This window comes from Ischnura elegans, chromosome 12 (genome assembly GCF_921293095.1).
Source record: "Ischnura elegans chromosome 12, ioIscEleg1.1, whole genome shotgun sequence".
NCBI classification, from domain to species: Eukaryota; Metazoa; Arthropoda; class Insecta; order Odonata; family Coenagrionidae; genus Ischnura; species Ischnura elegans.
In genome coordinates, this window is record NC_060257.1 from 47,398,162 (window position 1) to 47,425,524 (window position 27,363).

Genomic DNA, 27,363 nt, shown 5'->3' on the forward strand with positions numbered 1-27,363 from the left:
CAATAAGAAACTGATTGCCTACAAAGAAAGCTGAATCCAGGATTTTGTTCTGCATAGGCACAATGATACCACATAATAAAAAAATGCAATGATAATGGAACCACATTAAAAATCTTGACAATTTCTTAAGGGTCTGGGGGGGTTGTGCCCCCGTTCCCCCCCTAAATCTGCTAATGCCTACGAAGCACAGATATAATATGTGGCACAAATTGTCTGTGTCAAATCGTCTGTGGGGTATTTACTCTTCTTTGCTCTCATCTTTGCCCCCATCAGAAAAATAATTACAGGAACAGAAATTACCAATAGAGGGCAGCAAAGGCTTCCCAATTGATCCAAATCATGTATTATTCATCTGCTGGCTTAATTTCATTTTTTTTAATATGCTAATAATTTATGAAGTCAAATGTACCGTAAAGAAAAGATACAGCTTATACAAGCCACCTTGGGACCAATTATTAAATCAGTTCACTTATAACCCAGCTTTGCTTTAGCTCATCCGCCATGTAAATACATAGGGATGTATCACATGTTACCTGTAAATAGCGGCTACCAGTTGACATAAGCAATTTCCATGAGTAGACAAGTATATACTAGGCACTAAAGGGCAAGGGAATAAGAGGTGCCTTGTATTCTCTCATGAATATTTGAAAGCAGCCAGTTTCATATGCCCCTGTATACACGCAACACATCATGCACATATGATGTCGTACCTGTAAATAGGCAACCCCCAATGCTTATCGACATTTACGTAGTGTGCTCGCTAATACTGGTCGGAATTAAGTCCCAGATAAAAATGAGTAAATTTCAAGACGTAGACAATTTCTACTGAGAACAAATAGCTACATGAAGGGGTTGTAGAGAGAATATTTCAAGAATTTGAAGAGGTTTTCTGAGCCTCCGAAAAACCTCTTAGAATCCAGTTCAAATGTTCAAGGCAACATTACTATGCAATCACAATTTATCTAATGCCATGAAAAGGTTTTAGACATGATTAGTGTAGGCACGCAGCAGTCGATTCATAGAGAATAAGAAGGTGGGTCTTGAATATACCACCTTTTTTTACCACCTATACCACCTAGGTTTTCAAGAGACTTGCTGGAGGTTTTCTGTTGTCTCTCACCAAAAACTATTGGTTAGGATTTGTAAATGCTATGATGAGGTTTTTGACTGGATATGTGGAGGGGTTCTCAAATGTTGTACAGAACCCTAATAGATACATTCATTAAGTTTCAAGAGGATTTTGAAGAAAAATCATCTTGCAATATTCTTCAATACATACCAAAGTCTCTCAATGGCTCATGATTTTTGTTGGAGCATTGAATGGATATGAATACAAGTACTTTCATAAGCTGATTTTTACCTAACTGAAAAAACTATTTGAGAAAGTATCTCTATCATACGAGGGAAACTACATATTATAATAAATACAAATTACATACTTACTCAACAAGGGGTGAGAGAGGGAAGGATGCGGAAGGTCATTGGTGGGGTAAGAAAGGGTCAATTAGGATTGAAAAACATTTAAAAATAATGTCAGGCTGAGTATAATATGTCTCAGTTTGAGAATGAGCAAAAATTATTTTATCATGCATAGAATTTAACCAACCAGCCTTCAGGAGGAATCATTGGGTGGGTAATAATGTAAAGTTGAACGGTAGCTTAGCTTACAAATTACAGAAAGTGTCAAATATTCATTTAGCCTAATTTTTTTTTTGAAATAATTATTGTAAGTTCAGGGCCACTGAAAAACTGCAGGAGAAAGAAGGGGAAAAATAAATGTAAAAGCCGCATCACTCTAGAAAATTTTTGGGAAATTAAAACTTTGAGGTACATCGTAAAACAAAGAGATCCACCACCTAAAACATGAGAGGACAGCCTCAACCGGGCACATTTTGTCTTTTGTCATGAGGTGTTTATAACATAAATCTCAAGATATCACCTTAAAATTTCAAGCATAGAGGGTTGACAATGGTCAAATTTTCTTCAGTTTCAAATATGGATATTTAACATTTAAGAAAATACTGAGGTCAAATTTTTAATTTTAGATGCAGACAGAGAAGGACCACCTCCATTATCTTGAAATTTTTTAAATTATGAATTAATTTTATGCTCCCAATTTGTAGTGAAAAAAGACATGTTAGTGATAGTTATATACCCTTTAAAGGGATTGCTGACTTATAATGAGAGAGTTGCTCCTGAAGGTTGAAGGTTAGAGAGGGCTGTCATCCCCTTGTTATAGTGTAGGTATTACTCTGCTTTACTCTTCCAGCAACCAACTAAAAGTCTTAGAGCAGAACAATGCGTTAATAACCATGCATTTTTTAATTAGATAAGGTGTAATATGATTATGCTACAGTAAAATTTTAAAACCAATGGGAACATACCTGTGATCAACTGGCTGTATTGAGTGAAATTCACCCTGAATCTCAACAAATCCAAATGAGGATAGTACTACAATTTCCTTGTCCTCCAGTAAGGTTTCTGCAAAGAATGTACATGCAAATTAGCTCAAAATTCAAATAAATTGAATTTATTGTCCAACAAACAATGATTGTTTTTAGGGGAAAGGAAAGAGGACTTATTAAGAATGTACAGAAATACAAATATGAATAACCGTACCAAACTCTTAATGGGATGATTAGCTTCTAGAAGGAAGACAAAATATGTAGTGATATGACATTAAAAAGTGAATTTAGGCTGCAAATCTACTGAGCACTAGGAGATGAATGAGCATTTTACAATTAGTCTTGTCTATTTCAATCCCTTCAATTCGAAACAACAATGAACTCAAAGTCGTGAGCAATATCAATAAATGGAATAAGAAATTACGTAATATAGATTGTACTAATTACTTTTTACAGATCTCATATGCTCAGTGAAGTCAATAGTTTTGCCCAGTAACCCGTTTTTTACATTTATCAAAAAAAACATCTACTACAATTATTTTTACATCAGAATTCATGCTTTGTAGTGTCTTGTTTGCACGCTTAAGAATACAAGTAACTTGTGGCAATGTTTTTTTAATTCCACGGTGCACTAAGCACCATTCTCTGGGTGACTTTTGGGTTGATCTCGAAGATAGTGAGACCACTTAAGCAGGCATACTTAACACACGAGACCGTAGCAAGCAGGAAATTCCAACTGTTCAAACCCCCCTAAAGTTTTTAACAGATGTAGTAAGTCCTCAACGTATGAACAAGATGTGTTCTGAGACCTTGTTTATAAGTTGAAATTGTTCGTAAGTTGAAGAGCCAAAGAAAAACATTGAAAAGTGTAGTTATCCTGCAGCATGCAGCACTGCATTACAATTTTGCATTAACTCACGATGGTCACAAACTGATACAGCACAATCCTCAATCGGCCATCAGTTTCCCAATACTCTATCAGTCACACTTAGCGATTGTTTTTATCTAGCAATATTTTAAAAATCGTGTCCCTGAAGGATAGTATCTATATAATATGATAGTATAGTCTAAATTCGTCTCAACAAAGAATTTGTCTCGTACAAGTTCGGCCCAAAGCCCCAATAGAGAGTGAATTCCTCCATCCTGCACCGCCAGTTGTATCAGCCAACTCCATAGGTACCAATTTTGAAATTTCGGACAATGAATTTTCGTATCACTGAAAGTTTCTATGTTGAAGGTTTTTTAGTAGAGGACTAATTGTACAGTCTTAACGTATGATCGTACATACCTCCAGCTGAATCTCTACCAAAATTACCCCATCTCCAAATAACTTAAACCCATTAGCAATTCTTTTCAAGAAATCGTCGGAACCAGAGATTAATTTTTTTGGAAAAAAATATATTTTCCAAGTGCAAACTCTAAACCTTAGGGATGGTGTTTTTGACACTTTCCCGAATAAATATTTGATGGTTACGGCATTTAATCTCTTTACAAACACATGGAATTCCAAGTTTCTTGATGGGACACATTTCTCTCCCACTCAACTGCTTGTACTCGGCTTGATTTTCTTAGATAGTTCTTGGTTCAAACTTACACCATCATGCAGAAATTTTCTGGATGTATGGAATAGGACTGTTTCAACATTTACCTGTATCTTGCACATGAAAATTTAACCACAGACAAAATACATAGGTGAAATTTTCTCATTTATACACAGATGTATGTTGAAAATAGTCTTCTAAATCCTGTAACCTGAAACTTTCCAGAAGATAGTGTAAGAATGAAATTAGTAAATCAGACCAGTTGAGCTGAAGTGATATCCTGTTAATTATGACTGATAAGTCTGTTAGAGTAGGTGGTAAAATGTAGGAAAAGGTAAATATTCGACAAAAAGACCTTAATAACAATGCTGGGCAGGACTTGAAATTGGAATGTAAATGGATTTATGTCATTTCTAGTTATTCACGAATTCAAACCAACCTTGATTAGAAGATTTTTAAAACTCCAGTCTAAGGCTGCTAGCCAACATCAAGGCATTTTATAAACTTAAAGACTTCAATCATTGATACCATCACTAAATTTTAATGAATAAACACCAGTCATCAACAAGATATAGACATTGAAATTTGCACTCAATCACATCTTCAATGATATTGTTGTCACCATAAGCAATTGGATTCGCAAATACTCCACTGAATTGCAGTGAGTTAAACATTTTAATATCTTCATTTGAATTCCCCTCTTATATGAATGGGTTTATACTAGACATGTGCGAATAGTATCCGCGAATACGCAAATACCTCGAATACTAGAAAGTATTCGATATTCGAGGTCTCGAATAGTTATGCGAAAAGTACCGCCTCGAATACCTCGAATACTTAGAATTTCGCATCGTACACTGTCGCACGCACATCGTTGGTAGTTGACTCGAAAAAATATAGAGAACTCTAGTCTTTTAGTGCATGCAGCGCCGTTTTAGGCAAGTTGACGAACTACATCAAATTCGCGGGTTATAGCGGTAAAAAGAGTTCGACGTGGGGAACCTAAATTGATCCGGGTGAAAAAATCCGAAAATCCCTGGTTTCCCCCACCAGGAAAACCTCAGTGCTGTGGGATAGTAACTACGTAGCACAATTCCCAAAATCCGCTTCCCCCTCCATCCATCAGCCCTCGGCCCCTCCTCCGACGCTTTCCTCCTCTTTGAAATCAAACAAAAGGCCCCAGCTAGCGCAGGTTTCGTATAAATGAGACGAAGTGTTTACCATGTGTCATTTAAGGCTAATAAGGACAGGCATTTAGTTTGAATCTTTTCCAGGAGATGAAACTACCATAGGGAGAAACTCAGTGCCGTGGAATAGTAACATTGGCGCATTTCCCACGATCTGCTATCCCCTCAATTCAGCACTCGCCTCAACCACTCTGACCCTTTCCCCTTCTCCGAAATCAAACAATAGGTCCCAGTTTGCGCAAGGATCATATTCCGAAATATCAAGTTACACGAGAACAAAAGAAATGTGTTTCGTGCCCCCCCCCCTTTTCTTACCCACTGACCTTTTTCAGCCTACCTGCTTCTAAGTTTCCAGTTACTGGAGGTCAACTGCTGCATGAATCACCTATTAGCTCAAAAGGTGTCTAACAATGACTTTCGGCAATTGATATTACACCTTTGTTGGATTGAAATATTAGTAATGTGCGCGTAATTTAAAAAAGAACAAGACCAAACGCAACGCATTTCTGACTTTATTTAAGCATTTTACGCGAGGGAATAATAGTCGAGACTTGGCATTCTGGCGAGACTCGATATGAGCAGCAGAGCTTCTCGGAAGTTGATGCGGTATTTTTTTCCGAAAACATACATCAAGTTACAATTTATGAGTTGTGCTATAAATCTCTATTGTCAAAGTCACAGACGAAGCGATATTTTCTCATGATATTTGGTTTCTCCCTGATAGCAATTCGAATTCATCTGCTTATATCGTGAGAACTTCCAAAGATGGACTGAAAATAATTGAAGAATATCCGGTGGAGAAGAGCTAGTATTTTGCAAAATGCCTCAGATTGTCAGCTAGCACTTGGCAGCAGGAGTGGGGGTAAAGCGATGTTAGTTGAATTAATGATATGCCCAATTGTTTCCATAAAATTAAAGTATTTCATTAATCAGCTAAATTCCTGTTTGAATCCTTTAAAGGAAATCAAAATTACTGCCCAAAATCTTGTGTTGCCTGCTGCATAGGCAACCGAGTCAAGCATTCCAGCATTCATCGTTTAGTATTCGAGGTATTCAAATATTCGAGCAATGATTTAATATTCGAATTCGATATTCGAGTTCGAGAAATCTGCTATTCGACCCATCTCTAGTTTATACACTACATGGACTTACCTAAGACCTTAGGATTAATCCTCAGAGGTAAGGATATTACTGATCTGGATTGATGTGATTTCATGAAAGGCCCTGCTACACATTCAATAACTCCACATTCCAATTCTTGTGATGAGCAATTAATATAATGAGTTCTTTCTGGAAGGCTGAGGGAAGATAGTACGGCATGATGTGGTTTAGACATTCCTTCCTTCTTTTCAGTCTTCATTTCAATCTTCTCTTTCATGGTAGATTGTTCTAAATTATTTAGGGTTTCATTTCTCACTATAGAGACATCTTTGCGATGATGATAGTTAAAGTTAACAGGATTGCAGATCAAATCAGTCGAATCTACCTTGATCTGAGAAATAAAAATAATGGTTGAAAAATTTTTAAGGTAATAAATGTCTAATAAAAACCACAACCAAGGAACCATTTCATTCATAAAAACATGTTAACACATACTAAATGTCTGGGTTCAAATACATAACAGACTTCTGTAAATGGGAGGAACCTACATTTTCTAAATTTGTAAAACCTTCAACTGCAGTGGGATGGATTCTTTTTTACTTCTTTTCCATTACTACATATATATCTTAAAATAAGGCTGTACTGCAGTAAAGTGACCCTCACATGTAGTTGATCTCATATTTAAAAAAAAAACAGTTCTTTTTCACCCCCACCCCAGGCTCCGTCATCACCCCCTCCCCAACCCAAAGCATATTTCTAGTTATGCCACTGCTATACAGTACATAGTTAATTAATTGACCACCACTAAATATGCATAAATACCTTCAGCAGTTGCACAAATTTCATTGAGTGATATAATATGTTATATGCAAATTATTACTGACATAATTAAGTTAAAATAAGATGGTGGAAAAATCTTCTTAAAATAAAACTATTAGAAAAAAATTTGAATACCTAACTGAGGACAAATATTTCATAAAAGTTTTAAGGCTAGTTTAAATTGCAAAAGAAGTTATGGCATACCTTAGGGTGATATATCTCAACCAGCTCAATGGACCCTGATGGAGTTTTGTATTTCAATGGAATGAAGAAAGTCAATTTTGCCTCTTCAACTGGACTCACTCCATGGTTACTGATCTAAAAGCATGAAAATATAATATCATTTATTTACTGGAAAAAATAGTATACTGAAATTATTCATTTCCATGAAGATATACAGTAAATTCTTGGCATACAACACAGGTCAAAAAATAAATCAGACGGGCAGGCATGGACAAAGAATAGTTGGAATAAGAAAAGAAAATACAGTTTTAGAAGGAAAACCAATAAAAAGAGGTACAGAAAGAGACGAGAAAAATCTAGATGGAGGATGTATATGAGGTAGGGATGTGCAAGTAGTATTTTTGATCTCGAGTCGAGTTGAAAACTACTCGCAAGTACCAGGTCGAGTCGATTCTGGAAATTCCTGAACTAGGCAAGAGAGCTCCAACATATTCTCATTTTTCAAAACCTCTTGTGAATTTTCTATTTGGAATGCTTAGCTTGATCTAAAAAGGAAAAGATAATGAGTGAAGTTGACGGTAATTATGCCACAATTAGGAGATAAATGAAAATTAATGTGTCTTAAACAGTTCCACAAGCACCATTGTAATGAATTTACCCCTAGTAATGTGTCGTCAATTTAATTAGAATATGCATCCAAACTGCTCATGAGAGCCCTCAGTCAAGGCATTTTTACAATTGTAATAAATATTTTATACGTAAATAAATCATGCAATATTTTATATTAATACGCTACCAGGTCAGAAGACAGTCGGTTGACGAAAAGGTATTCGGTGCCCACGTTGATTACTACAGTGCTTGACTGTTCCGTATCATTACAAAAGCTGAAAATTCTAGGCTAAGCCTTTAGAACTACTTATCAACTTTAAAAACGATATTATTACATGAGTTTCTTGATAGCACCACCTGTTGACAGGTTTCTGAATTAACTGGCCATGACAGCTCTGTAACACTCAAGTCGAGTATCAACTACTTGACTAGGCTCGAATTTTCAAATACCCGCACATCCCTGATAAGAGGATAGGAGGAAGCGAGAGTTAGGGTGACCAGATGCCAAGAGGTGAAAAAGAGGACAGCACCCTAAAAGGAGGATAAAGGGAGAAAAAGTATAACACTTGAAAAATTACGACAATTTCATAACTAAGGATAATAAAAATTTACTAGCACAATGATTTTGTATATTTTTCTGTGGTTTAAATTTTTTCAAGCAATTTTTACATTTTTAACAGAACTCTTTTTATAAATTTTTACTGAGTCAATGCTTTTTTGTTTCTCTCAGCAGTCCACTGAGATGATATTAGATAAAATACCTTTTTTGAATATGCATTGTGCCCTGCTTTTCTGAAGAAATATTAAAAAATTTTGAGAAGTTCTGAATGGATATTAACAGATTTACTATATCGAGGGCTAAGTTCTATACCCTTTTTCCGAACTGATGGCGGCTGGGTGGAAAATAGCAAGTAGCCAATGAGAAGCACTGCCCCTTCCACCTCTCCATTCCCCTCCATCCCCTCCCCTTTTCCCCCCGCTCCCCTCCATCTGGCCGACCAGCATTGCCAGCCTTGGGAATAACAGTACTTTCGGGGGCGGCAGAAGATTCTCAGATGAACGCTGTGCGATCTCCATAGATTCGGTTTGGCAACACTGCTAGCTGCAGGAGAGCGATCTGCACTGCATGGAGTTTGGAGAGAGACTGAGGGCTCCTACACACTTTATCCTGTCACTCTTCTGTGATTTGCTAAAAGAGTCGATCGAGCATGATCAAGGTCAGCCGCCATCAGTTCGGAAAAAGGGCATAACAACACGTATCTCAAAATTTGGCTGGTCTGAGTTAATACTGCTTATACAATTAATAAAAAATAAAATTCAAGCAAAAAACAACTTTGTTTGCAATTGTGTGCTTCTATTTCATTTTTATGTATTTTTTGTTTTTAATTAAAATTATATGCAATCAAAAAAATAATCTTTTTTTTTCCTCTCCTGAAAAGTTGCTATTTTTGAGATGTGTTGTTAGAACTTAGCCTTCGATATGCATAATAATGATTTTCAAAAAGGAGGGCATTTTCCGATTCTTGAAAAATCTGCCCGGACACTGGACGAACATCTGTGGGTTAATCCGGATATCTTGTCACCCTAGTTGGGGGTGGAAAGGTGGAGAAAAGTGGTATAGGACAGAGAAGAATGAAAGAAAAATGTGAAGAAGGGTAGGGTCCAACACAGGCTGTAGGGCCAAAGGAGATGACGATGAAGAATGAGAGCAATTCACAATCATATAATTATGTCAGACTCACCTCATACACATGATGAAAGGCAGTACCCTTGTCTGGAAAGGATGCATTAAGTGTGGCTAGATCTGTCTGATGTGGACTGGACTTCCTGGAGAAAGTTATTACATAGTTTTAATTAATCTTGCAGTATTTTTTCTGGCTGCTAAAATGATTCTTGAAAAGAAAAATACTTTTTCTTAATAAAGTATGTATCTAACTCTAATGAATTCAATATAAGATGTATATCAGCCTGCTTTAGCTATATCCATTGCTAAACTGATACACATACTGACTCTGGGCTCCAAGACTCAAAACTATAGGGCAAATAGGTACATATCATTTTAAAAGTACAAAATAATTCTAAATAATTGACTTAAAATATTTCATTGAAGCCATTAGTCTATAAACACGTATTATGAAAAAGGAAGACAGAAAATCAAAATAGCGGTTACGTGTGGTAAAACGCTATGATTGAAACTGGTTAACTTACCCTAAAATTGACAAGTCTGAAACTGTCTTTAATGGTAATTGTATTTCTTGTATATTATCCACACCATCCACTTCTTCACCAGCACTTCCAGAGCTGATGTTAAATGTAATATGATCAGTTCCTGGTTGAATATTCTTGGTATCAAATTCAAGCACAAGTTCTTTCTGAAATTCAAGCATTCAAGCCATAAGTCATTCAGAAAGGATACAAATTATTGATGCAATTGGCTATGGGAATAATTTTTTTTATTAAGCATATGAATTAGTGGCCTTACTTTTTCATTAGCAGCTAGTGGATTTCCCATTTCACACTTTAATGTTACCATTTCAAGTGTGCCATTCAGAAATACAAGTTCTTCACAATTCTTTGGGATTCTAATGAGTGGTGTGACTCTTGGGAAGGTAATATTGGTTTGAGACAGGAATGCTGGATCTCCTGAGTTTCTAACTAAGACTTTCATTTGTACTGAATCAGTGCTTCCAATCACAAGTGGTGAGCTGTAATTATAAACAAAGCATGGCAATGTCAGTGAACTTTTAGTTCAAATGTACCAAATCAGTTGGAAAGATTTCAAAATGACTTCAAATCATAAAAATCATTACTGAATAAGGAGAACTTTTGGCAATAGTGTACAACATTTTTAAAAGTACTAGCTTTGAAGTTGATGGATTTCAACTTTCCCATATGCTTGCTCACAGTAAACATCTTTATAATCCATAACACTTGTACAAAATGAAAATATATAGTGTAAAAACATTGATGTACATTTTCTTAAAATTTTCAGTGCCAAATATATGCCCCAGATAGGTTTGCTAAACACGTTTAGGCTGATTATGGCTGTTCCCAGATTATGGAATTCCAGATTCAGAATGCTCAACAGTAGTTGACATCAATGTGAGTGTCAAAGGAACTGTGGATATGCAGGCATGACACATCAAAACCGTGATGGAAAGTACAAGAGTTGTAAGTTAACAGTGAGGTCAATTCATGAGCAAACACAAATTAGAAGAAAACTATAAATAGGAAATATTACCTAATATCTGTCAATGATCCAACTGTCTTTATATCCGTTTTGCAAACATCATCTGCACTGCAACCAGTGACATATGGTACTTTATGAATAATGAAAGATGGCATTGATGGGTCTACCACAGCACATTTACTGCAAAATTCGCCTGAAAAAATAAAGGTAGAGTTCCAATGTTAATAGCTCAATGGGGATAGAAATTCCCATGCAATAAATATCTTCATGAAATGATACTCACTACTTGAACCACCAGATCCATCACTTTCACCAATCAGTTCAAACTTCATTTTTATTTCAATTTGCTTTGAAAAATCTTGAAATTCTTTCTGTAAATAAAATACCAACATGCTATTTCATTGTCATCGAAACTTTTTCTATATTCATATTTCCTAATTTAACAACAGGAGAACTAGAGTTTCACACTACCTAGAATGGTTTGCATGGATCATTATAGGTGATAATGTTTTCCATCTTCCAACAACTACCTCTTTCTCCAGGCAACTTCATCTCTTTCACAATACACCGTTAATTTTTATTCCGATTTCTTGTCAGCAATTTAATTTATTTTCAAAGTGAACTAAACATATATAACACCTAAATATGATTTCACAATGCTCTCTTCGGCTGAACTCAAGCTATTTTCAAACATCAAAAGTTATCTTAATTAATTTAACCCTTTTGCTACTAACAAAATAAAAGGGAAGACGTTTCTTGATCCGGGAGAGGAAAGCCAAATATTTTCGTCAGAGATTTTCCTATGCGGGTGAACAAATGCTGAAAGTATGCGTTTCCTTGCTCTCTCCATTTTATGATAGTTGTGGGTGTGTGAAGTCATAGTTTCGGGACCCAACGCAGGGAAGTTTAGGTGTTACCCTAAAAATCCGGGAGCAGGTACCCAGATCCCGTGTCTTGTACTTCTTTGCAGTAGGGGACTGCAGTCACAAAATTGTTCATTCAGTCAGTTTGCAAAATGAATAATCGTTCCTTTCTCATAAAAGATGAATTAAGAATTGAATTCTTTGTCTTTTGAGCAGCGTTTACAATTTTGAAATGATATTCTGTGATAAATATTAACTTATTTTTCAATGTCAGTATAAACATCAACGTGGAAATTTTTAAAGCATTAAATTCGTTAATATCGAAATTAGAGCTTTGTTCAAAATTTGACAATGCTCCGAAAAAAATGAGGAATTCAATTCAAAGTCTGCAATTTACGTGCAAGCTAGAATTATCCATGTAGCTAATTCATATAAACATATCATGTGTTGCCTGCGAACCAATGCCGCTAGTAGGGTTATAAACCCAGAAAGGAGGGAGCCTAACTACCCTCAGAGTCTGAGATAATGTGGAGTCCCTGCTAATAAGGGTTGTAAAGGTTGGTGCTGAGAGTGCGTGATTATCCATGATACCCTTCTTGACTAATACCCTGCAAAATTGCTCCATACAGAGGGAACCGAAGAGTCTCTCGGGGCTCAGTCCAGCAGTCATGCTAAGGAGAGAACTCCACCGTGTCAAAAGGGTTAAATATCTGACCTATCTGAGAAAATCCTATTCCTCGATAAATGGCAATTTAACAAAATGCTTTTACAAAATTTGACTAACTAATTGCACACATATGAACCCTTGGTGCAGGAAAGGGAAAGCATATCCCAGTAATATGAAGATGTCAGCCTCTGCCATTTACTACCCTACTCATTGGAGAAACAACTCAACAAACAATGAATAGTTGGCTAATTGCAAGAATCACATCCATTTTTATACATGATATGCCTACCTTTTGTAAGAAGTATGGACAAGTAATTTAGAGCACCCATTTACAGATTTGATAATTCGCATCTTCAACGGCATGAATTATTAGATTATCCTTTTGTGCACGCAATCCTCAAAACCCTTATGTATTACAGAACACCTTTTATTGGAGTTACCATTCTCCAAGGACCCTTGATTTTATTGGACGGAGATTTTATAGGACAACATATAGAACATTTCCAAGTGATTCATTTTTGAAAAAATACCTCAAGATTTATCTTAATAGGCTTAACTAATTGGAAATAAAATAATTCTATTTGGAATGTAATAACAAGAACTTACCAGAATGTTTACATCAAATATTGTACAGTTCTCAACTCTGTATTGTAGATTAAAATTTGCGTTATACACAGATTGATTCATGGAATTAAATATAAGGTGAGCTCTGCCATATGTTTCATCAACACTAATGGTGACCGCAGAATCTGATAAATAAATAATAGAAATAAAATAAAATAAATCAATAAAAGTACATGATTAAAATAATCAAAACTTAATGAACAAAGAGTAAATAAATGAAAGTCAGAAATAAAATGAAGGGTGCTGTGATTGGCTCAGTGAATTTTTCACTGAAAATATATGTAAGAATAGAATTAACCCTTTCGCTGCTACAAGCGGGAATACCCGCAAAAAACATTATGGTTATTGCCTGCGACATGCGGGGATATTCCACGACTTTCAAAAAACTTTTCCTTTCAACACGAAATGCGGGTAAATATCTACGTTTTCGAAAAACCCTCCCTTCGGTCGTAGGTGCTGTCATCTGCTCGAAATTCTAGCGGAACTACGTCCATTCGTGCGGCGACATTCAGCGACGTCAAATGAATGATTCAATTCATTTTTTTCTGGATAATAGGCAAAATAATGGAACCGATGAAAAATCTATTGAAGCAGCAAAAGGGTTAATCCCAAGAGTCTTCATCAAAGTGACAGTACAAAAACTTTAGTGGGTAGTGTCTATAAGTTTATTATAGGATTTCTAGAGCTAAAATACGGAAATTATTAGAAATTAATAAATAAATTTTATTTAAAATTATCAAATTTTCAATTTTAATACTGAGAAATTGTAGAAACAAGTTTTATGTTAGTCAAATGAAATAGGTCATTCCAACCAAATTCAACCAGGCGTTTGCCCCTTGGGATACCGATTTCAGCAAAATTTGGCAAATCAACTTCACTTTATTCGAAACCGAAAACCACAAAGTCTCTCTGAAATGCATGCAATGGTTTACAAGGTATTGCAGTGTTGTAAAATTGCAATTTTATGAAAGGGTCTTCTCATCAGACGTCATCACTCCAGAAATGCGGAAGGCATAATAAAAGCTTGCAATATGCAATTTTATCATCTATGTGTCATATATATTTTTTACAATTACCAGTGTAATTTATTTTTTATTTAGAACTACCAATGGCTTTCTTAGCCTTCACTACAGTCTGAAGAATTTATTTGATATTAGTGAAGGATATTTTATACCCATTATAGTGGGTTTACATGGAAGCCTCGCAAATCACAATCACTTCTTTCTCATAGTCTCACACTGAGGGAATTTAAAATAATGTTGATATCTCCCAAAATAATTTTTTTAAATACTGTTTCATTGAAGGAAATAGTTAACTCGGCAAACATCTACTGGAGGGCAAATCAACGACATTAAAATGATGGATAATATGTTTAGGATCACTTTCCTAGTAGTTAGGGTATGTCTTTGTTCTGAAATTCATTTTATTATCAGCATTTTTGCACCCATTGCATTTTAATTTAATAGATATGTACTAAAGTTTCAAAGTATGTATAGAAGGGAATGAAAGGAAAAGTATGAGAGATTGACAGGACTGATGACGAAACTGCTATTTCTCCAACCAATCGTCAATAGATCTGAGAATATTGTATTCTTAATTGTATAAGTAAGCAACTTAGAGATAAAGGCACATGATTTCAGACTTACCAATTGATGGTGGAGCATATTGCCCTGTATAGTGAATGCAAGCTTTTAATCTGAAGCCTTTTGTGGTGAAATTGATTTTGTAAACATCTGTGGCTAATTTGGCATGAAAGTAGATAACTGGCTGTGATCTAAATAAAACAGCTTGCCCAGAACCATACGCTCCCACAGCAACATCTGCAAAGTATATTAAAGGATTTCATGCTCGTGTTTCATCAAATGATTACCTTTTTAAAGAGAATAGGAATTTGAGTGTAAAGATGCAGATGTCAGAAAACGTTAAGATAATAGATATTGAAGGAAACAGCAATTATAAAAATATGCAAAACAATACATCATATATTTCTCAGAATAAATATGCACTTAAAAAAAAAAAGTAATTGCATACAGCCTGAGAGCATTTTAAGCAAAGGAAACATTATTTTGGAAGGTCTACATAAAAAAGTAGATTTTTATTAATAATGTGGGTCACCCAATAAACATATTTCTTGCATATAAGAGGCCTTACATTTATGTAAATAAAGAAATTTTCTATTGTTGATTTACAGGTGAGTCAAAGCAGGCAAACCAAACAGATAATCAAAGCATTTTACCCATTGAAATTGAGGGATTTCCACTAAAAAGACAGCTTCTGATTTTGACTGAGTGACCATTTTAAATGAAGCTTCAGTGTGGTTCTCTACTTAATGGATCAGCTTTATGAAACTTACAACCTGTTAAAAAATCTATGCAAATAAATTAAATCGAAACTTGAGGCTTTTAAATGGTGGAAGGGCTCCACATTAGCAATAAAAAACACCAAAATGCAAATAAAATGTGAATTTCACACTATAAAACATAGGTACTCATGATTCTCTATGAACATTTAGCATTAATATATGGTCATTAAACTAGAGATTAGTTGATTGCAGGATAGCCCAGGGTATTGTATCGTGGAAGGTTATTCAGGATTTCTACTGACTGAGTCAGAAACTCCATAACAGCTAACGTTTCCATCAATGAGTCCTCCATCAAAGTGTAGTCGGAGATCAAGAACCTGATGCTGTAGAAATCCCGAATAACTTCCCACAATAGAGATTAGTTGTTCGCAGTAGTGTGGAACTTATCATTCATGCTAAATATCCCTAATTTCCAACTTCGATTGAAATCAAGTTTTTTAAGCAGGTACAATAGTAAATAAACCATAAGAATGCCAAATTGAAGCATATAACCATATAAAGAGGAGAAGAGCTTCTAGCAGTATAGAAAACAGTTTAAGGGAAAGCATAGCATAAGAATTGGCCACCTGCACATTGGGAAAAATATTTATATTCCGCCAACAATTCATAATCATCAAGAAATTGATTAAAAATGTCTCATTATCAAGGAGATTCTATACGTACTTACCATTATAGCGATTCCCATCAACATCAACACCTTTGCTGATACTCATTCCAAACCCTTGCAGATTAGGATCAATTTTACTAGCAGAAATTCTTTGCGCAAACTTAGGATTGATACCCTTAGCAGAGCCAAGGTAAATGTAAACAGCACCATGACCAAAAGAATCATATGGGGCTCCTACTGCAACATCTGGAATTGAGTAATAAACATTTGTGATATTTTTCATCATGCACTTAAAGGTCTATGGAGCTTAAGTTATGAAATACCTGGATATGAATCTTTGTTTAAATCCCCAACATTTGATATGGCTGTTCCAAATCTTGCTCCGGGCTGCTGGGAGCCCATTATATCTTTTTGATACTTGGCCTCTGTGAACCTCCCCTAAAATTAGTACATATAAGATGTTCTGAGAGAGATCAACATTCTTTGCAGTAAATACGATCGATACAGTAAGTCCGATAGCAAATAAATTCTGTTTTATTCTAGAGAAATAATTATTTTAGTTATTGACCAATTTCTTCATCATGACCTCAATTTACATAGTAATTAATTATTTATTGGAGTGTGGGTCAAAGAAATGAAATGAAGATGGTTTGCCATCGTTTTGGTATTATATTATATCTTCATGAGGGCTATGAATAATGGTTACAATAAATTAATACATGAAGAGATACATGAGTAGAATCGCTCGAAGCCATACGTATGTCTTGAGGCCGTAGTTATGGTCGATTTCGACTTATGGCCCGGCCATGTGATTAGTGGAATAACCCTGCTGATGTCAACATGATTATACTTATACCTCAATTAGATCTGTTATACATCAGTTGATACATTTAATTAGAAGATAAATTAGCTTTATGTAGTTCAAAACACAATTTCAGCTGAACTCACCTTATCTTGATTAATGAAAACATAAACTTTCCCCTCATCTCCAGCATCTTGAATAATGCCGGATGTGGACAAAGAAAATTGTGGTGCTCCAATAACTAAGTCATCCAAGCCATCAGAATTCAAGTCTACCACACAAAGTGCTGCACCAAAGTATTCTCCAAGTTGCTGTCCTTCAAGCATTACTCTAATTACCATTGACTCATCATCTTCTATGGAATAAATGAAAACCTGAAGAAGAACATCCACAATATACAGTGATATTATAAAAAATAATAACTGTAAAAGTTGAAGAAAATTGTTCATTACCTAAATTGTGTATACAATGAGACTGGTGAAATACTTCATGAGCCTATTGCTGAAAACATTATAATTATAAAAAAATTTTCAATGAAGTCCAGAGAGATATTTTTCCCCATGGGTTTCCAACTTCGTCATCCCCACACGTATTCTGGAAACTGAAAAATACTCATCTACGGCCTCTATGATCTCCCCAGCAGACATGAGGCACTTGATCCTGAGCCAAGTCATCATGATAGGGAACAAAAATAGTCACATGGGGCAAAGTTGGAGCCCTGCAAAGCACCCTACAAACTCGCCAACTTTCACTCAGCTGGAAGTGAAATCGAATTTATACTCTCAAGCCTAGAGTTTATCAAGTGTGGCTGTGCTTGACCACTCACTTGCCTAGAGTCCACAGTCAACAGCTATATGGAAGAATTTGGGTGACTCAGCTGCTCCTTAGTAAGTAAGACAACATTTCTCAGGCAGGTATATTAGTATGATTGTATTCCATTTGGCTACAATCGACAGTTCTGATTAACCCTTCTCAGTACACATCCTCCATCCATTCCTCCATCAAACACTTGGAATGAGAAATGACTCTCTTGGGGCCAACGTATTGTAGCTGAGTTCAGAAGCTGTTTTTAGGACAGGTCTGGAGAAAATGGAGCAAGCAGCAGTGCATCATAGCCTAACTGCACCAATTTGACCATTGGGATTCGTGATGAATGAGCAGGAGCATTGCCATGGTGATAAAGGTTTTTTTTCAAGGCGAATGGGTAGGGTTTTTTATTTAACACATATTTGTCTAATTCTATCCATAAATCATTGCAATACTATCCCATGATTTCTCTTCCTGTTGCCAAATAGCTTATGTGAATGTCACTTAGAGAATCTTAAAAAATGATCACCATGACCTTCCATTATTCTTTTTGGGACCACATTAGTTTTTTTCTGAGCAATTTCACTGAGTAAAGAGCACTGTTAGAACTGTTGTTTGACTTCTGGTGTGTAGTGATGTATCAATGTTTCATCTTCAGTTATATAATGCATAAAGATGTCCCTCTGATTTCGATCAAAAAGGGCCACACACTTCTAGGAAGAGGTCACATGTCTCCTCTCATTGTCCACAATTAGCAAATGAAGTACTCATCCAGCTAACTGCTACCTCATACCCAAATGTTTGTAAATGATATTTTGCACTCATACTAATGACAAGTCACATATCCCAAATCCCTTTGCAAATTTCCTACCGATATTGTTATATTTCCATAGAAAAAACAACTTGTCCACTTCAAACAACTGCCACACAAAAACTATAATTGATAGAATAAGTTGATGTGGCAACTGCGGCTGTTTCAAAGATGGCCAATGTAAACCCCAAGTTAAGAATTGTTGTTGAGGGATCGCTTCTGGGCTCATTAATTATCATACCACCTTTTTGCAAAGAACAGAATTGTCACCAAAATGTATAATTATTTGAAATAGACTATGTTATATTGCCTTTTCCCATTCTAAGGCATTGCACATTACCCAAAACTGGTGATGTTAATCATACAGGCATTGAACAATTTAGCACCAAAAGCACAACATTCCTTAATTCCCATGAAAAGTTCGCCAAGGTTCATAGTGCTATATATTTATGTCCTCACAATCCATCAAAGAAAGCAATTAAATAGAGAGTGGACTCTCAAGAAGCCACAACCAGTTGAGAACCTCAAAGCATTCCAAGTTGGTGGTACACAGTGGCATAACTATGGGGGGGATTGAGGAGGATAGATGCCCCCCAAAGTCTCAGAAAAATAAAAAAATATTTAAAATGATTGTATTGTTTTGATGCATAATATCTGCATCTGCTAAAAGTTTAAGATCATTTATCAATATCATGGCAGTGAGACGAGTCGCTGGATACTGATGAGTGACGAAGGAGTCAGGGAGGGTGCGCATGCCGTGCGACTGCACAGTGCTTCCTCCCTCTCCCTAAAGTTCCGCACCCCCAGGCCTCCCATCCCCTCCCAAAGCATATTCCTAGCTATGCCGCTGGTGATACATGTGATATATTTGAAACCTATGCCCAAAGAATGATTTTGATACTCACATAATTCTACTTTAAGATAAATGAAGTAAATATGAATATAAATACAGCATACTCCCGATTGTCCAGGCTAATGATGAGGAGGGGTGGCACGAATAATCGGAAAACACAAATAATCCAAACTTTAAATGTGACTTATAGTAATTTTCAAAATTAACGTAAATCAAACAATCTATTATTGATTACGCACATTGTGTGTTATTTTAGATTGCTTTCCGAAATAATTTAGAGCTTTCTTTTCCTGACCACGATCTTTTTAGTGGCGATACCGTGATTGTACTCATATTCCCACTGTTCCATGTAATACATGGTTTCGGAAAACCTCACACCCATGTCTGTGAGATCACGGATTCAGAAAATTGGTTTGTGCTTCAAAACCAATGTCGGAAACTACACTGTCAGGCATCACGCTACGTAGTCACATATTGCACAAGTTGCCTGATATGGAACTGCTGCGGGACACGGTTCCATGATCACTGAGCGCAATCACGTGCTGTGATGTGTATACAACATGAAAAAAGAGCTTCCATAACGGTAATGGCTGCAGGATCACCCCATCGTAAAGCAGCGATTATAGGAAACCTGGACTTATGGCAATTCACCTACGCAGACAAGTGCCTGGCTATGACTTATGCTGTCTCTACTTTCACCTCCCCCTCTGCCTTCACTTCTACTACTCCCTCCCTCTCCACTTTGACCTTGACTAGTCACGGCATAAATATGTCTGAGTGCGACGTAATCTCTGGTTCCATTGGACCATTTTCAACCGAATGCAAGGCCACGGTAATACCGTATTCCTCCGAATAGAGTCCCCCTCTGAATATAGTCCCCCCCCTAATTTTGAGGCTTGAGTTTTGGGAAAAAATGTAAAAAAATGGGTTTGAATATAGTCCCCCCCTTAACTTTAATCATTTGAAAAAAAGGGGGGGACTATATTCAGACATATACGGTAATTGCGCATTTGCGATATGAAATATGCAATTATAGATGGTAGACAACATATCTCTTAATTTGTGATTGGTTAAAGATTGATTAAAGAATCTTTTAAAGTTAATCAAGAGATTTTTCCCATCACTGATCGTCGTCTGTATGCTAGAGCAGACGTCCAAGTAAACTTGAAACATTCCTTGTCAAAAAGTAAATAAAATAATTCCATTTTACAAAGAGGATTCTAATGGAAATAATAAGCCCAGTGAAGCCTTACATTAAAATACAAATATCCTGGTGCTTTTGCATCAGCGAGGCTCATGAACTAGTATGAGGGTCTCAACTGCTTGAGGCTTCATATTGATGTCAATTTTTTTGCATTACCTTCCTTGAATGACAAAAAATTTCCATGTGACAATAACACAAATGACCATAAATTGCCATGGGATTTAAATAATGGCAATCAATATAAAATACTGCATATGGCTGCTTGGAGGTGAATAGAGGACTGGAATAGGGGAATATAAGGCTTTGAAAAATATCAATACATAGTGGTAAAAGCTATCATAAGTAAATAAACATAGTACTTAATGAATTGAATAAATAAATGAGATCTTTTGAATCAATTCAATGTAGGTAATAACAAAATGATGGAGTGTATCTCCAATTAAGTTAATAGGTAATGTTTTATTCAAGTATTTCACCTTTCCTTTGAGATTTCCATCCCTTGGTGCTCCTGCAACCATAAGTATGTCCTCTGATGACAAGAAATGACCAGAGCCTATCGAATACCCTAAATAAAGACATAATTACAAGTATTAATCACCTAGCAAACTAAAACAGCTGTAGAAATCTAAAACTTAAAATTTTCCTTACCAAAATAAGAGCTAATTGAAACATCAATTCTATCAAGTGGATTAGGAATGATAAAGCCATCATCATAACCATTTTGCCAGTGTATGCCTTTGGACAGGATTCCAGTTCCTGTATTAGAGGAAATTAAAATAAATGGTTAAAAGATTAATTTACCTCATTCGATATATGCATAGACAGCATCAGTTAATTTTTTTCATGATCATTATGAAAATATTTACTTAACCCATCCACTCTAAAACTCCGGGGGCTCCGATGATGATTTCTGATGAATTCTACATGAAAGAAGAAGAGTCATTCTTAGGATATTTTCAAGCCTTAGTGGAATCCAGTATGAATAGATACAATTTTAACACTTACTTTCAAAAAATCGACTGAAAGTCCAGCTTCTCCATATAGATAGTAGAATTTAAAATCATCTCTGTTTTTATAATTAACGATGCCTTTCTCCCTTAGGTATTTAGCGTATCCTTGGTAAACTGTGTGAAAAAAATTCCTTTCGTTAGTTTTGTACATTAACTGATTAGGTTGCAATACCTAAAGAAATCACAAGCTAAAAACTTAAAAGAAAAAGTAAAAATTTGATTAGGAGAGAATTATTTTTATGAAAAAATTAATTTCAAATAAACTTGAAATGTTAGGTAAATGAAGTGATCAGGAATATTGATCCAAAAAAGTAAAATGGATTAAACTTAAAAATTTCTCTGAGCTCTGGGGGGGGGTTTAATCCCCCAAAACCCCCCCTTGCTGTGCCACTGTTTTGCACAGCCTAAGAACGGTTTGTGAACAGTTCATTTTCACCAGGGAAACTAGAGTCCAATTATGTTTTTGCAAAATTTTTTTGAGTAGCACAGTTTGAGTGCCCACTAATACATGTCATATTTATGGGCATAGCAGGTAGGACCCGAGAGGGTGGTGGGGAGGGGCCAGATGACTGCAGGACTGTATGGTATGATAATCCATGATTCTATACATCGCTCAACATGGAATTAAGTTGCATAACCAAAGGTTTAAAAAAACTGCTATGCTATATCTTAATAAATTCTTGAGTACTGAATATTTTCACTTACTTAACTTTTGAAGGGGAATTAATTGCGTAGCTTCTCTGTCAAAGTCTTTGGAGCCATTTAACCAATAGCATATGCCATTCATGGCATAATAATCATTCAAATCATGCTTCCAGCGTGGACCACAAACCTATTTTGGGACAGTGATGTCAGAGAAAGATTTTTTTAATATTAAGATCAACAAAAATAACAATACACATGTAGACAGTACCTCATTTTTCTAAAATATACAATCAATGGTTTGATACAAAAACATTAAAAAATGGCATTCATGAGCTCCTTTTAGAAGATTAATTGATTGAAAATTTTCAAGACACTTTTTCCCTTAATACACCTGAAACAAAGGTGGATTTGAAAATATCCTAAAGATTGGATTCAAGTTGCAACTATTTATGCATTGATATTTGTTATATCGATACCTCCACTGCAAAAACGCTAAAAAATCGGCCAACATATCAAATCCGCTCATCTAGTATTACTAGGATAAGTAGATGAGCAGATTTGATTCGGTGGGCAATTGTTGAGAGTTTGTGCAGTGGAAGTCGATCGATATGCAATCCAGAGGCGTAGCCAGGGGGTGGGGGGTTCAGGGGTTTCCCCCCCCCCCCAAATACAAAATATAAAAATACAATCATTTTCCTTCATAGAAGAAAACAAAATATTGGATAATAATGAATTTAAAAAATATTTCTTTAATAAATGAAGTTATTTTGATTATGAAAAGTGTTAAAATTAGTTTAAAATGCATTACTTAGTACCCTATTTTTCAAAAATTTCCCCCCCTGGTTTTGGACCTCCCCCGAACGAAATTCCTGGCTATGCCACTGATGCAATCAAAAGCAGGAGCCATTCATACAAAGAAGTATTAGGTACTGCTAATTGGTGGTGGCCACACTGAATAGTCAAAGGTAGATTTGCTAAGAATTCACTTCCTCAAATAAGAAAATATGCATAGATAGTTAGATAAAATATACATAGGCAAATAAAAAATTACTCCTGAATGGCCAATGGAAATCGAAAAACCAGAGCAGTGGCATAGCCAGGAATTTCGTTTGGGGAGGTCGAAAACTAGGGGGGCAAATGTTTTAGAACAGGGTACCAAGTACATAGATGGCTTTGAACAAATTTTAACACTTTTCTTTATTGAAAAAACTTCATTTTTCAAAGAAATCCTTTGTAAATTCATGATTTTTCAAATATTTTGTTTTTCCTTATGGAGAAAAGTATATATGTTTTTATATTTTGAGGGAGTGTCCTTTGATCCTCGCTACATCACTTGAGCCTCGCCCACCTTCGCTACACCACTGAACAAGAGGGTATACTTTCAAAATGGTAGTTTTTGCTTGCATAAAGTTCTGATGGTCACATTTTATGGGAAGGAACCAAATTAATTTATATGATGATTTATGGTCTGTACCCGAGTATTTAGAGTTTTCAAATAGTACGTAAAATAAGCTATCAACCATCTTATTATGTACAATGATTACAATGTATAATGTGACAGCAAAATTTTTGTGCAAGCAAAAACAAGCATTTTAAAAATATCCACCATTTAAATGTTTTTTTCATTTATATAAAATGCTTTGAATAGTATTTTTCATTAGGAATGGCAAATAGTGTAATCAATTTTCATCAAAATATGAAAAGTTAATTGTTAACTTCAGTCCAAAATAACTTGGAATGACCCTGAGCCGGATCAAGGGTTTAGTTCTGGAGGGGGCCCAAGGGTACCCCGTAGTACAAAAAACAAATGAATGCAATGATAATAGGGCTGTATAAAAAATCTTGCCTATTTTTTAAAGGTCTAGGGGAGGATGTGCCCCCGTGACCCCCGAAATCTGCCTATGGAATGGCCCACTTTATACTGATCAGAGAACTCTCTTATATAGTACTCCAATTTTTATTAAATATTTTCTAAAAATTTCTTATGTACTTTAGTGATGCACAAAGGTTAAGAAAAGACTTCGCTGTTTCACAAAATAAAATATATTTTTTTGCGACCAGTTTCGATACAGTGTATCATCATCTGGCAATTACAAGTATCAGTACATAGAATTTATACCCTTGAAAGCGTTAGAGGGGCGGTAGAGTGGAGGTGGAGAAAGGGGGGAACTTCGGAGTACCCATTATTGGATGCAATTAGTTTGATTGTGTTTAGCTCCTTCATCCTGTTGTAATTTGACAATGGAATCAATCATAGTCTGTGAAGATTACAATGTATTGCTGATAGTTTGTGAGAGAAGTGGTGTCGTGAATTTCGGTTGAACTAATGATTTGAATTACAAGAATCAACACCAGTTTAATAAAATAGTGGGAATCAATTAAAATGCATGACATTGGTACTTCAACCCTGCAGCATGCATGGCAGAGAAATTCACATTGATTACCACAGGAAAAATTCACATCCAGGTAATTGAACCATGGCTTTCTGGACCACTGAGCGGGCCACTATGCTATCCAGGTCACTGAACTCAAAAGCATCGAATGCTGCTTGCTATGCAATGAGCAGAGGAGCAGCTGAGGCTACTCTGGGACCACCAAGCATGGCTTATTCCTATGTTTTTTAAATGGGGATATGAGCAGGCCCGTGCTGGGACACCGGGACGTATCCCGGTGCATCCTCCAGCCTGGAAATCTTTGCTGTCCTTCTGTTCCAAAACTGACACATTTTACAGCCAGAACAGAGGTGCAATGGAGCCGGCCGGTGTTCCGGCACTGGTTAACAAAAGATATAATAGTTGATTAATACTTTTATCGATTTCATTGCCTCAATATTTCTTTTATATAAATTCCTAACCAAAACAAAAAAATTTGCAATAAAATGTAAATAATAACTTGTATTAAACAAAACACACAGAGTAATATGTATATCACTTCTAAAAAAAGTTACGGAAAGTGCATTGTCGCACTGCTAATTTTGTCTTGACGTCACTGGGCCAGAATTCTAGTATTCAGCAGTTAACTTGCTTTCAATCGTGTCTCATTTAATAGGATATTTAACATTGTCTTTAGTAAACAGAAAAATAATTTGAATTAATATAATTCATTCTGAATCATTCCAGTAGTCCTTCCCCTTCATAGTGCCTGTGCCCTCTGGACATGGCTGTCTGCTGCCCTAAGAAGTGATAAAAAATTATTATTTGCGGTACTCTGTATACGAAGTCTTCGCGCAACTGAACAAGCTTCAGCAGTTAGTCCGGAGAAATAAAAAATCAGGTTCCACTACCGCACTTCTCAACCATTAGTAAAAGAAACTTTCAACAAAGTAAGTCAACAAACCCTTGACTACCAAAGTACATATAGTAATGTTTCCGTTGATAAAAAATGGCATTGTCCGCAAAGATACGAAATTACGTATTTCATAGAAATCTTAACGAGAAGGGGTCCAGCATGGGCCTGGATATGAGCAAAATTCAATTGAAATAATAGTGTGTTTTGAGGTGAAAAAGCTGTACTCAGTGATCTAAGTAATTTATCTTCCAAGTTGTAATCTCATTAGCTTAATATGAATTGAAAATTGAGATTTCAAAGTTCTGAGATTTCCCATGTATTTAAATGGAGTTCAATCCTAGAGATCCTCCTCTAGACATAAAAATGCACAATTTTTAGGCTTCACTCGGGAAAGGAGTATCAGCATTCCATTGCTCCGAGTTCAGTGCGTCCTGGATTCCAATGGCAATTTGCCGAGGTTCATGGTGCTATGTGTAAGGCCCTCACAGTCCATTCAAGAATAGAATGCAAGGGAATATGGGCTTCCAAGATGCCACTATCAGAAGTGAACCTCATACCAGCACTAAAGGCACACTTGACAGTACATATACGTGATATATTTCAACTCTCCCCCATTAGCAGCAGTAATATTCACATTAATTTTCAAGGGAAAAAATTGATCCTGGATTGGAAATTGATCCATAGACTATTTATATTTCTTTGACCAACGTTACCCCGCCATGGGAATGTAGGAACCTATAGCCTAGTGGCCAGTGGAATAGCTTGGAGGCCCAAATGTCTGTTGTTCGATTTCCGTTCTGGGGATATATTTTCCCATGGTAATTAATGAGAGTATACCGCATTATAGCAGCCATTTTAATAAGGCCATTTTACACAGGGCACATGCATAATTGTGCAGTTTAAATCTGCATTAATTTCTCATTAAGGCGTGCAATTTTGTTAATGCATGTATGAAATTAGAATGGGCTATTTTGCTATCTTATGTCCATGCATTCGCCCAAGCATCCTAGCAATTAGCCTCTTTACATGAAGAATTTTGGATTGCACCGTTTGGACTTTGGATTTGAGCACAAAGAATTTTGGATTCCACACATTATATTGTGCAATTACGTGCACTGTGTAAAGCGGCCCAAGGAGTTTTCATTTTGGGGTGATTAGAAGCCAAGGAGGTACCTTCTGCATACCACAATATTTCCATTTTCATTTCCTTGTACACTCAAGGATCCTCCAATCCAAGCATGGTCCTTTTTGTGGATGGAAGGGGGCCTGTTCAAATGCCTTACACGAATATTCCCTAGATGTAAAGAAAAATGGCACATCACAGTCAAATGGATAGAAATAATAATTCTTTGAAAAAAATATAATCCCTTACTTTGGAGGCAAATGTGATCCCTATAGGGTCAGGACTTTTGGGGTAGGCAGTAGCGTAGCCAGGGGAGGGGGTCCAGACCTCCCCCAAAATATAAAAACACAATTATTTTCCTTCATTAAAAAATATTGAAAAAATCATGAATTTGCAAAACATTCCTTCAACAAATAGTTTTTTTTTCTATTATGAAAAGTGGCAAAATTAGCTTAAAACCCTCTACTTAGTACCCTGTTTTTTTTATTTTCCCCCCTGGTACTGGACCCCCCCTGAATGAAATTCCTGGCTACACCACTGGGTGTGGGCTCTTAATCTGATGCAGAAAGTTTCTTTGATAAAAAAAATCAAAGCTTATTAATTCATGAGGCACCAAGATAAGGAGGAAAAAATGGGCATGTAGGGCATCATTTCTGCTTTTT

The 27,363-nt window shown here is 36.0% G+C and overlaps 1 protein-coding gene across 3 annotated transcripts in view; it reads right to left on the reverse strand.

Annotated features, from left to right (window-relative positions):
* The window catches only part of LOC124168774 (integrin alpha-PS3-like), a 63,147-nt gene that overhangs the window by 18,845 nt on the left and 16,939 nt on the right, over positions 1-27,363 (reverse strand). For 2 of the 3 annotated variants that reach the window (XR_006866982.1, XM_046547065.1), the window contains exons 3-21: positions 26,763-26,872; positions 22,351-22,477; positions 21,641-21,759; positions 21,507-21,555; positions 21,284-21,391; positions 21,112-21,200; positions 17,107-17,334; positions 16,482-16,596; positions 16,219-16,404; positions 14,836-15,009; positions 13,172-13,314; positions 11,319-11,406; positions 11,087-11,228; positions 10,328-10,550; positions 10,054-10,217; positions 9,588-9,672; positions 7,258-7,371; positions 6,286-6,625; positions 2,385-2,481 (exon numbers count right to left, since the gene is read on the reverse strand). Coding sequence is in view for 2 of the 3 variants with exons in the window: in XM_046547065.1 (XP_046403021.1) it covers positions 2,385-2,481; positions 6,286-6,625; positions 7,258-7,371; positions 9,588-9,672; positions 10,054-10,217; positions 10,328-10,550; positions 11,087-11,228; positions 11,319-11,406; positions 13,172-13,314; positions 14,836-15,009; positions 16,219-16,404; positions 16,482-16,596; positions 17,107-17,334; positions 21,112-21,200; positions 21,284-21,391; positions 21,507-21,555; positions 21,641-21,759; positions 22,351-22,477; positions 26,763-26,872 (2,701 nt within the window). In the remaining variant the exon portion in view is untranslated. Of the gene's footprint in view, positions 1-2,384; positions 2,482-6,285; positions 6,626-7,257; positions 7,372-9,587; positions 9,673-10,053; positions 10,218-10,327; positions 10,551-11,086; positions 11,229-11,318; positions 11,407-13,171; positions 13,315-14,835; positions 15,010-16,218; positions 16,405-16,481; positions 16,597-17,106; positions 17,335-21,111; positions 21,201-21,283; positions 21,392-21,506; positions 21,556-21,640; positions 21,760-22,350; positions 22,478-26,751; positions 26,873-27,363 lie in introns of those variants that run through there. The other variant, XM_046547066.1, reaches the window with a different exon arrangement.